This window comes from Coregonus lavaretus (assembly GCF_964263955.1).
Source record: "Coregonus lavaretus genome assembly, chromosome: 16".
Classification (NCBI taxonomy): domain Eukaryota; kingdom Metazoa; phylum Chordata; class Actinopteri; order Salmoniformes; family Salmonidae; genus Coregonus; species Coregonus lavaretus.
Window position 1 is genome coordinate 11,737,759 of NC_140003.1, and position 12,607 is coordinate 11,750,365.

General features: G+C 39.2%; 1 protein-coding gene across 1 annotated transcript; it reads left to right on the forward strand.

Annotated features, from left to right (window-relative positions):
• Positions 1–7,234: 7,234 nt before the first annotated feature.
• On the forward strand, positions 7,235–8,125 carry LOC311143443 (cyclin-dependent kinase 5 activator 1-like; the record flags this gene model as incomplete). Its single annotated transcript, XM_084179260.1, has 1 exon — positions 7,235–8,125. The coding sequence occupies one exon, from the start codon at positions 7,235–7,237 to the stop codon at positions 8,123–8,125; it is 891 nt and encodes a 296-aa protein (XP_084035386.1).
• Between the last annotated feature and the right edge of the window lie 4,482 nt (positions 8,126–12,607).

Below are 12,607 nucleotides of genomic sequence, written 5' to 3' on the forward strand. Positions count from 1 at the left end.
CCCTGGAATGAGTAGGTGTGTCCAAACTTTTGACTGGTACTGTATATGTGGTCCTCTGTAGCTCAGCTGGTAGAGCACGGCGCTTGTAACGCCAAGGTAGTGGGTTCGATCCCCGGGACCACCCATACACAAAAAAAAATGTATGCACGCATGACTGTAAGTCGCTTTGGATAAAAGCGTCTGCTAAATGGCATATTATTATATTATTATTATATATTAATAAAATAAAATAAATTCTCACAAGAGTAGTGCACTGGGCCTTTACTAGTCCTGAATTAGCGGACCAAAATAGCCGTCTGTAGCACGGACACACAAAAATAGCAGAATGGATCAGGAGCCCGTAAAATGGATGCTGTCCACTGCAGCGCCATCTCTGAGAAAAGTGTTCCAAAACAAATCATTAACTTGTAGCATGGCCAACTGTTTGCTCATAGGCCTATGTGCCTGAACATGTTTTAAAAGGGGGAAATGAATACACATTGATAAGTAACAATAACAATTAATTGATTAACTCCAGACTGAGAATATTCAATAGCAGGGAATGGAATACATTTATTTTACAGTTTCTAGTTAGCATAACAAAAGAGCTGATCAGTGATTTATTTGATTTGATCACTCGCCATTGTCAAGGTTCATTGAAGTCTTGTTAGGTAATTGCACCTTTCACCTGATATCACTTCACACTTCTATTCTGTGTGTCTTCATCACTTCACTATTGACACGGGTGTGGCTCCTGGCTAGCATGTATCACCCATTGATCAGAGCTTCACTCCCTATATTGGCATAGAGTCTGATTGATCTGCAGATGGGGCACTAAAGGGGTAAGCTCCCCTCAAAGAGGGCCATGAGCCAAGTCACTGAACAAAGAAGATGACTGGCCAGGCTGTTGGAACATCCAGGATGTGTCCCAAATGGCACCTGATTCCCTTTATACTGCACTACTTTTGACAAAGGCCCATAGGGCTCTGGTCAACAGTAGTGCACTAAATAGGGAATAGGGAACCATTTGGGACGAAGACATTGTTTCAGATTTTCCCATGCCATGAACAACCCCATTTCTCAGATAGATCCTTATTGTAGGAGGTTATGTAAACACACCTAGAACCAGTTCACAGTTTATTAACCAGTGTCAGTTCCTTTGACCTAATAAAATAATTCAATTATCCTCTCAACTACCGTAACTATGAAGTAGACTTACAAGTTGTGAGACCAGGATGAAAGTAGATGATGCTATGAATGTCATCAGACATTGGGGTGTATGTTTGCAGCCAGTTTCCATTGTAAAGCTCTCTGAAAATAACATTAAGCTCTGGTCATGTAACCCAATGTCTTTTTGCCAAGTCTGGCCAGTCTTGTACAGTGGACAGTGTTCTAGCTAATAGGATCTACTATATGGGTTCCTAGAGGATGCCCAGTATGATTGCACAAAGAGATTAGTAAATTAGACTATGGCACACTGAAACACAACAGCCACACAACAGCACTGACAGACAAGGTCAATGCAATTTGGAGCTATAATGTATAAATAATGTATTGTGTATAACATTTTGAATATAAAATGAAGGAGTTCAGTTTACACCTTCAACATTCAAGTCACAGTTGTGTAATCTGTAAATTAAATGAAAATACTGTAAGCCAATTCACCAGCTTCTAAAGCATACAGCACTACTCATTCACAAAGGTTTGGTGCTTGTCTTCTTCATTGAAAAACGAGTTCCAATTTGTGGTACTACAGTATTTTAAAAAGTATTTAGTTCCATAGTTTGTATTCGTATAAAAACTTTTGCAGGACACAAATAACATATCTAATTAACAAATAATTTTCTGTCCTCTGAGGGGATTAGAATATAGACTGGCTATCTCCAGCCTCAGATCAATTTAACAGAATATGCATTGAATTTTAATCTGACTCCATTGATCTCAAAACACATAGCGCTAAATGTGAAAACCCCTGCAAACTCCTCATTGATTGATTTAATTCTTACTAATAACATCCATAAATATTAGTCTAGAGGAGTATTTGCATACAATATCATCAATCATTGTCCCATAGTATGTATTAGAGACACCAAACCACAAAATACTAATCCTTGTTTAAATAAGAAGATAAATGTTTTGTTTTTTATTCTCCTGAAGGAATTTTACATGACATGTTCTACTCTAAATGATTCACTGTCTCCTGTATTCCTGACCCTGAGTTGGCTCTAGAAAATGTACCCTCCCTATTTATTCCTCTGGCAGATAAACACTCCCCTTTTATACAATTCAGAGTCAAAGATCGAGCTAACCCTTTGTTTTCTTCGGAGCTATCTGAGCTCACTCAGATGAGAAATCAGTTAGGAAAATTGACTCTGTAGTGGAATGGCAATATTTCAGATAACTGAGAAACAGATATACTATCTCAATTAAGAAAGCTAAATCAAGCTACATTGTAAGCTTTGTCTCTGACTCTGCTGGTGATCCTTCTAAATCTTGGAGAACAGTTAATGCATTGAAGCATACAAATTCCTCTTCTTCCATGCATAACCAAGTTCTGTCTGACTGGCATCATTACTGAGAAGAATGGGATAAGTGATGCTTTTAACCAGCATTTTATCTCAGCAGGTTTTTTATTTGAGTGAAACGGTGGTTTGATTGACCCTGGTCATGTTAATAAAGTCCACTGGGGCTGATATGCATGATCAATTTTTTCTCTGCCCCCCTGATTGCGGAATCATTAACCCATATTTTTTGCAATATCTGGTACTATACCCAATATCTGGAAGGTGGTTCATGTACTCCCCCTTCACAAAGGTCACCTAAATAACTATCGCCCTATTTCAAAACGTTCTTGCCTAGCTAAAACATTAGAGTCCTTGATTAATTCTCAGCTAAGATCTTTCTTATTTATTAAATGTATTCTAAATGTGCAATACCAGTCAAAAGTTTGGACACACCTACTCTTTCCAGGGTTTTTCTTTATTTTTACTATTTTCTACATTGTAGAATAATAGTGAAGACATCAAAACTATGAAATAACACATTTGGAATCATGTAGTAACCAAAAAAGTGTTAAACAAATCAAATTATATTTAATATTTGAGATTCTTCAAATAGCCACCCTTTGCCTTGATGACAGCTTTGCACACTCTTGGCATTCTCTCAACCAGCTTCACCTGGAATGCTTTTCCAACAGTCTTGAAGGAGTTCCCACATATGGTGAGCACTTGTTGGCTGCTTTTCCTTCATTCTGCCGTCCGACTCATCCCAAACCATCTCAATTGGGTTGAGGTCGGGGGATTGTGGAGGCCAGGTCATCTGATGCTTCTTGGTAAAATAGCCCTTACACAGCCTGGAGGTGTCATTGTCCTGTTGAAAAACAAATGATAGTCCCATTAAGCCCAAACCAGATGGGATGGCGTATCGCTGCAAAATGCTGTGGTAGCCATGCTGGTTAAGTGTGCCTTGAATTCTAAATAAATCACAGACAGTGTCACCAGCAAAGCACCCCCACACCATAACACCTCCTCCTCCATGCTTTACGGTGGGAAATACACATGCGGAGATCATCCGTTCACCCACACCGCGTCTCACAAAGACACGGCGGTTGGAACCAAAAATCTCCAATTTGGACTCCAGAACAAAGGACACATTTCCACCGGTCTAATGTCCATTGCTCGTGTTTCTTGGCCCAAGCAGGTCTCTTCTTCTTATTGGTGTCCTTTAGTAGTGGTTTCTTTGCAGCAATTCGACCATGAAGGCCTGATTCCACGCGGCCTCTTCTGAACAGTTGATGTTGAGACGTGTCTGTGACTTAAACTCTGTGAAGCATTTATTTGGGCTGCAATTTCTGAGGCTGGTAACTCTAATGAATGTGTCCTCTGCAGTAGAGGTAACTCTGGGTCTTCCGTTCCTGTGGCAGTCCTCATGAGAGCTAGTTTCATCATAGCGTTTGATGGTTTTTACGACTGCACTTGAAGAAATTTTCAAAGTTCTTGAAATGTTCCGTATTGACTGACCTTCATGTCTTAAAGTAATGATGGACTGTCGTTTCTCTTTGCTTATTTGAGCTGTTCTTGCCATAATATGGACTTGGTCTTTTACCAAATAGGGCTATCTTCTGTATACCCCCCCCCTATCTTGTCACAACACAACTGATTGGCTCAAACGCATTAAGAAGGAAAGAAATTCCACAAATTAACTTTTAAGAATGCACACCTGTTAATTTAAATGCATTCCAGGTGACTACCTCATGAAGCTGGTTGAGAGAATACCAACCGTGTGCAAAGCTGTCATGAAGCCAAATGGTGGCTATTTGAAGAATATAAAATATATTCTGATTTGTTTAAAACTTTTTTAGTTAACACATGATTCTATATGTGTTATTTCATAGTTTTGATGTCTTCACTATTATTCTACAATGTAAAAAATTGTAAAAAATAAAGAAAAATCCTTGAATGAGTAGGTGTGTCCAAACTTTTGACTGGTAGTGTGCATCAGTCGGGTTTTAGACCAGGTTTTAGCACTTTCTCTGCTGCATCCCTAGTAATAAATGGTATGATTAATTGTATGGATAAAAGGCAACATTGTGCTGCCCTCTTCATTGACCTGTCAAAGGCCTTCAATACTATTGATCACTCACTGCTAATTCAGAGGCTTTCCTCAATTGGCCTAGACCAAGCTGCATGTAACTGGTAAAAAAATTACTTGACAGATAGAACTTAATGTGTATCTACTAATGGTGTTAAATCAGGTTTCTTGGACATAACAAAAGGTGTTCCACAGGGGTCGATTGTGGGTCCTGTACTTTTTACTGTTTATATTAACAATATTGATTTGTATTTAAAAATGTGTAATCTGCAATTGTATGGCAATGATACTGTTGTGTATGCTATTGCCCCCACGGTTGACAAGGCTCTATCTGAACTACAGTATGTCTTCATTGTTTTACAGAAATACTTTATTGACTTGAAAGTAGTATTGAATGCAGGTATAACTAAGTAAATGTTGTTCTCTAGAGTGCATAAAAATAACTCTGATGATTTATGCAAATGTACTTTCGATGGTTCCCATATTGATTGTGTCCCTGCTTACAAATATCTGGGCTTCTGGATAGACGAAAAGCTGTCTTTTAAAAAGTTAAGAAGCTGAGAATAAAAATGGGCTTCTTCTATAGAAGCAGGTCATGCCTCTTGCTAAATAGTAGAAATCATATTATTATGTCGACGTTCCTATCAGTCCTAGACTATGGCGACATCATGAACCCAGCTGCCACTTCATTAAAGCCGTCAGATGCAGTTTATCATAGTGCACTGCACTATGTCACTGGTGACAGTTTTAGTACTCATCACTGCATTCTCTACCAGAAAGTTGGTTGGCCCTCTTTGATTTCACGTAAGTTGATACATTGCTATGTTTTCATTTACAAAGCCCTTTTACAAAACCTCCCACTGTGCCAAACATCATTACTAACCTTTAGACATATGAGTTACCACACCCAGTCTCATAGATGGCTAACTCTTGAAATTCCTTCAGTCTTAAATTTGATGTTTTGGTGCCTCTAGGGGAATTCAGAAAGCTGATTGAGGACCTTATTACTGATTAATGTGTTGGTTTTTAATGACTGTTTTTTCTTTCTTTATTCTTAGGACCGTGTTTTTCTTTCTGCTTGCATTTTGTATTTGTATTTTGATGTGTGTGTTTCTGTAATTTCTGTAATTCAGGGCTCATCTGTAAAAGAAACATTGGTCTCACTCTCAGTATGACTCCCTGATCAAATAAAGATTAATAAAAACCTATCATAAGGTCATGGATTTGGCTTAGTTGTATGGTTTTTATCAGTTGTATTGCAACATGACTGCTTGTCAAGGTTTGTATGAATAAGGCAATAATCATTTCCAGCAATTATTATACATTATTGTTCAACCCATCACCCTTTTAGATTACAACTTTATAGTTAGAGATTATTTTATTAAATTATCATTAAGTATTTTCTTTCAAAAGCCCTAATTTCCCCTAAAGGTATACCTTCCCCTGTGGGCCCTCAGTTGCCTTTCTTATTCTCAAATGATTAATATTGACTTGTGCAATGTTGGCCTAGATGTTTCAAGTCTCATTATTTTTTTCAAATCATTATGACTCAAAGACAGATTATTGATTTTATGGTGTTTAATATGATTAACTCATCTACTGATTAGCTTCTCTCACATTTTCGTATTTGAACCCATTTGAAAAATAGATAAGGTGATCTATCAATGGAAACTTGTTCTAAAAAATGATCTGACCCATATTTCCACCACAACATGAAGCTTGTTCTAAAAAAAGATCTGACCCATATTACCAACACAACATTTTTATCTACCTATAGTGGATCGCCGGGACAGCATTTTACATTCATAAACCATGTCATGGGCAGTTCTAAAACTATTAACCATTAATTGTTTACACTTTGTTCAATCATGTTACCTAATTGGCTAGCTAGCTAACAACCTGGTTAATTTACCAATATATCCAAACATATATATATCTTGCATGTCGTCATCACAGGCATGACGTTTAGAGACTGTACAATGTTCAGTGTAATGCATCTCAATAGAAAAAGTGTGCTTTTACACAATGTAGAAACCTAATATTCCACAAATGACTTTGTAAAATGACAGGTATTAGTATCAACATTTTAGCTTTTATAATAAATGAATGTCTTTACAGTGTTAGGTTACATGTCCGTTTCTACGGCACAACATGTGCTTCAAAAGTACCTAGAATTAATATAGACCCAATATAGTATCTCAATCAATAAAAAAAAACGTATTTTATGTTGCGTCTAAATTTAATGTGGCGCTCTTAACCAGTGCTACCAATGAAAAACGTTAATTAAGAGCCCTGATTGGGGGTTGGCTAATTATTCAGACGAACAACTAATCCTCGTTTACAGAATTATCCCTGCTGCTTTTGACTCTCTCTGAACATTCCCTGAGTGTGAAGTTCTGTCTGTATACAGCAGACTGCTCGTGGGGTAGTGCGCTGCAGAGGGAGTGTCGTGTGAGAGGCGACCATCGCCTCCTGGAATTTCACTCATCAATATCCACTCAATTCCTGAGCATCTATTTCCATCTGTCAACGCAATGGACCCGCATAGTCAATGGATTTACATTTGCTGCTCTGACTTCACCGCCGTTGTCTAGAACGACTTCTCCGCAAACGAGGAACGCCGTCTCTCCAAGCCGTAGCCTACGGCGTAGCCTACGCTGCAAGAATGGGAACGGTGCTTTCCATATCTCCAATATCAAAGAAGGAGACTATTCTGGATGACAGAAAAGAGGGTGACCAGGCAATCAGAACTGGGAGCGTAAAGAACAATGCCTTGCTTGTCCCAGTTCTCACATTTAAGAGACTGTTTACCACATCGACCAAGAAAAATAGTTGCAAGAAAGTCAACCCGAACGCCGCACAGGTGAACAACAATACCCACGTAGACCAGCAAAATAACAAGAAATCCCAGCAATCGAGTACGGATGGTAAGAAAGCACCACTCGCTGTACCAGTGCCGACGGTTCCTACCCAAAGCCTTGAACCTAATCAACCCCAGGTCCCCTCTGAGAATGTGAAACTCTTGCCTGTCCAAAATCAACCTAGTGAAGTAGACCTCCTCTCACCGAGGCGTGTGATTATCCAGGCATCGACCGGGGAGCTGTTGCGCTGTCTGGGCGAATTTATGTGTAGGAGATGCTGTAAAGTCAAGCTCACCTACAATGAGGTCATCCTATGGTTCCGAAATGTCGACCGAACCCTTCTCCTCCAAGGCTGGCAGGACCAGGGATTCATTACACCTGCTAACTTAGTCTTCGTCTACCTGCTGTGTAAGGAATCGATACCCGATGATATCGACAGCGCATCCGAACTCCAGGGTATCTTCCTGCTCTGTCTCTATCTATCCTACTCTTACATGGGTTGCGAGATATCTTACCCTCTGAAACCATTCATGATTATGGCAAATGAGGATAATTTCTGGGATAGTTCTATGAGCATCATCAATAACACGAGTGCCAAAATGTTGCAGTTAAATGCAGATCCGCACTTTTTCACCGAGGTGTTTCAAGAGCTAAAAGATGAAGGAGAGTCAAGGGACAAAGACTTGGACCGTTAAATCAAAGGAGAACTCAAATGTATGTTTCACAAAACTCCTGGAATGGTGGTTTGAATTTAATATTCAACAGTTTTCAAGGCCTATGCCTACGAGATTAGGAAAATCCAATCTAAGGTGAATATAGGTTTCTAAGACATTCATGTTGACTTGTACCAGTGAGTGTTAAAACTAATTGTATTGCGTAACCACGGATCAGTAAATGCATGTTGTATTCTAAATGTAGGCCAATCTCCTTTGTAAACCTTTGCGAATACTGTAGGATAGTCACAGTGACTCCGTGGATAAATGGAATGTCTGCAGATACATCAATGTGTGGGTAATCTAGACTACTTTTATAATTGCCTTGATGTTCACTTATGGAGTTCTGTTGTGGGCAAAAAATAGCAGTATTTTATGCGTCGAGAGTTGGAGCTATCCAAGGTACTGGTGTAGCCTTTACGCATCAAACGCCTGTGCTAGCGCGTAGGACACAGAAGGGAATGTACAAGGAAAGAGATTCTTTAGCGTCATTTGTGCCAATTATCACAATATTAAACACTGTGGTTTACACCAACAATTTTTTTTAAACTAGTATAGCAGATTGTTTCCATTTGCAAAAAAAAAAAAGTATATTTTCATTTAAAAATGTGTTGCCATTTTGTTGATGTACTTGTTGAAGCAAAAAAATTAAAGTATGTTACAATGGTTTATTAATGTAATTTTCCCTATTTGTATACTTGTTTTCAGTATTGTAGGTGCATCTCTCCAATCTACTGTTTCTCTGTGGCTCATTTCTCTGCATTGAAACATTGGAGTCTGAAAGAAGGCCCTGGCAATATAATGTAATTGTGTTTATTTAAATTAGTGCAGCATTCACTAACAGTAAAGCATTTATGTTATTTAGTGTCATGGTAATATGCTAGTGCTTGAAGGAACTGGACTGTTACCCCTACTGATTAGTTCAGAAGATTGACTTTTCTTTGACATCTGATGAGCCACCATGTTCACAGTTAGCTAATCTGTTACTGTTGCTCATTTGCATATGTTTAATCATACATGTGTTTCACTTGCATAATGTGATTATGTTCTCAGAACAATCAGGAACCACTCTGGTATAGCACTCTTTTCTGGAGATCTGTTCTCAAACATAATGTAACGTAAACAATGCAAAGATACACTAGTGAACTGTCAATACTTGTCTATGTTATTCCTGCGGAAATAAAGAAAACTTTAGAAGTACATTTTGCTGTCTGTGTTTTTTTGTGTGTGTATATGAGCGAGACAGAGAGCGAGAGAGACAGAGACAGAGACAGAGACAGAGACAGAGACAGAGACAGAGACAGAGACAGAGACAGAGACAGAGAGAGAGAGAGAGAGAGAGAGAGCTGGCCCTGGTGCTGAAAGGGAAACTGTTGCTGAGGCAGTGATGACCTGAAGGGCCTCTCATCCACATTCAATTCCTAAGCCTTTAGCTGTTGGCTATTTGCATCCTTGTTATCCACTTTGTACTGTATTAGGCAACCTGCAACACATGCCTACATACAGTGGGGAAAAAAAGTATTTAGTCAGCCACCAATTGTGCAAGTTCTCCCACTTAAAAAGATGAGAGAGGCCTGTAATTTTCATCATAGGTACACGTCAACTATGACAGACAAATTGAGAAAAAAAATCCAGAAAATCCCATTGTAGGATTTCTTATGAATTTATTTGCAAATTATGGTGGAAAATAAGTATTTGGTCACCTACAAACAAGCAAGATTTCTGGCTCTCACAGACCTGTAACTTCTTCTTTAAGAGGCTCCTCTGTCCTCCACTCGTTACCTGTATTAATGGCACCTGTTTGAACTTGTTATCAGTATAAAAGACACCTGTCCACAACCTCAAACAGTCACACTCCAAACTCCACAATGGCCAAGACCAAAGAGCTGTCAAAGGACACCAGAAACAAAATTGTAGACCTGCACCAGGCTGGGAAGACTGAAACTGCAATAGGTAAGCAGCTTGGTTTGAAGAAATCAACTGTGGGAGCAATTATTAGGAAATGGAAGACATACAAGACCACTGATAATCTCCCTCGATCTGGGGCTCCACGCAAGATCTCACCCCGTGGGGTCAAAATGATCACAAGAACGGTGAGAAAAATCCCAGAACCACACGGGGGGACCTAGTGAATGACCTGCAGAGAGCTGGGACCAAAGTAACAAAGCCTACCATCAGTAACACACTACGCCGCCAGGGACTCAAATCCTACAGTGTAGGACGTGTCCCCCTGCTTAAGCCAGTACATGTCCAGGCCCGTCTGAAGTTTGCTAGAGTGCATTTGGATGATCCAGAAGAGGATTGGGAGAATGTCATATGGTCAGATGAAACCAAAATATAACTTTTTGGTAAAAACTCAACTCGTCGTGTTTGGAGGACAAAGAATGCTGAGTTGTATCCAAAGAACACCCTACCTACTGTGAAGCATGGGGGTGGAAACATCATGCTTTGGGGCTGTTTTTCTGCAAAGGGACCAGGACGACTGATCCGTGTAAAGGAAAGAATGAATGGGGCCATGTATCGTGAGATTTTGAGTGAAAACCTCCTTCCATCAGCAAGGGCGTTGAAGATGAAACATGGCTGGGTCTTTCAGCATGACAATGATCCCAAACACACCGCCCGGGCAACGAAGGAGTGGCTTCGTAAGAAGCATTTCAAGGTCCTGGAGTGGCCTAACCAGTCTCCAGATCTCAACCCCATAGAAAATCTTTGGAGGGAGTTGAAAGTCCGTGTTGCCCAGCGACAGCCCCAAAACATCACTGCTCTAGAGGAGATCTGCATGGAAGAATGGGCCAAAATACCAGCAACAGTGTGTGAAAACCTTGTGAAGACTTACAGAAAACGTTTGACCTGTGTCATTGCCAACAAAGGGTATATAACAAAGTATTGAGAAACTTTTGTTATTGACCAAATACTTATTTTCCACCATAATCTGCAAATAAATTCATAAAAAATCCTACAATGTGTTTTTCTGGATTTTTTTTTCTCATTTTGTCTGTCATAGTCGACGTGTACCTATGATGAAAATTACAGGCCTCTCTCATCTTCTTAAGTGGGAGAACTTGCACAATTGGTGGCTGACTAAATACTTTTTTTCCCCACTGTATACTTAACACAAGCTTAACATATAGGCTACTACAGTATCATAACATTAGGGTTTTGGTGAAATAGTCTTAAAATAATCAAAGGATTTTACGCATTTCAAGAGGGTGAAACACTGATAAGGATATTTTGGGCTATTAGACACCCAGTTAACGTACTTGGTCTTTAAAGATCCATATTTAATTTTGGAAATCAATTTGGGTTAGGAAAAGATAAGTTATCACTTAATATTTGATTTCAATTTAGCTTTTAGAACTATATTTCCTGACCCACTTTTCTCTGAAATGTCACAGTAAATCTTCACAAGACTTTGTGGCTCACATTGAAACAAGAAGCAGTAGAGTTCTACTTGGACTGAGGAGTTTATAATCCAGGACTGCGTCCCAAATGGCACCCTTTTCCCTATATAGTTGACCTACAGATGTAGGATCTTAATTTGACCTATATGAACGTTTAGTCCATAATGATGCTTGATCGTGGTTAGGCAATTAGCTGGCCAAAAGTAGGCTACATGAAAAGTGCAATACTGTTAATATAACTGTGTGTTAGTGTGGGTTTTCATAAAATGTATGTAAATCCCAAAACTCATCTGCATTTCCTGCGGTGCAGGAAAATTCTCATCAACAAAAGAGTGATCCAATTAACATACTACATCTGTATACCCTATACCTTTGACCAAGGCCCTGATCAAAAGTAGTGCACTTTATAGGGAATAGGGTGCCTCAAACACAGCCCAGGTCTGATGGCTGGCTGGTGCATTCCTCTCCTCCTCCTTGTCTCTATAGTAACCAGTGGATTACTGAATAACTATTGGCCACATCATCACATCAAGCAAGCGTGGGCTGAACAGCAACAATGCAGACAGAGCCATACTGTAGAATCAATAAGAACACTCATTCACAGTGTCTGAATGTGAGATGACCCATATACTGTACCCACTGGGCACAGACGTCAATTCAACATCTATTCTACATTGGTTCAACATAATTTTGTTGAAATGATGTGGAAACAACGTTGATTCAACAAGTGTGGGCCCAGTGGGTAGCCTATCATGACAGCTTTACTGTGGGCGGATATAGGCCACATGAAGCACATGAAGTTTCTCTAAGCCTCTTTATCGATCATATTGAGATACAGTGCATTCGGAAAGTATTCAGAACCCTTGACTTTTTCCAAATGTTGTTAAGTTACTGCCTTATTCTAAAATTGATTAAATAAATAAAAATGTCCTAATCGATCTACACACAATACCCCATAATGACAAAGCAAAAACAGGTTTTTAGAAATGTTTGCAAATGTTTTACAAATAAAAAACAGAAATACCTTATTTACATAACAATTCAGACCCTTTGCTATGAGACT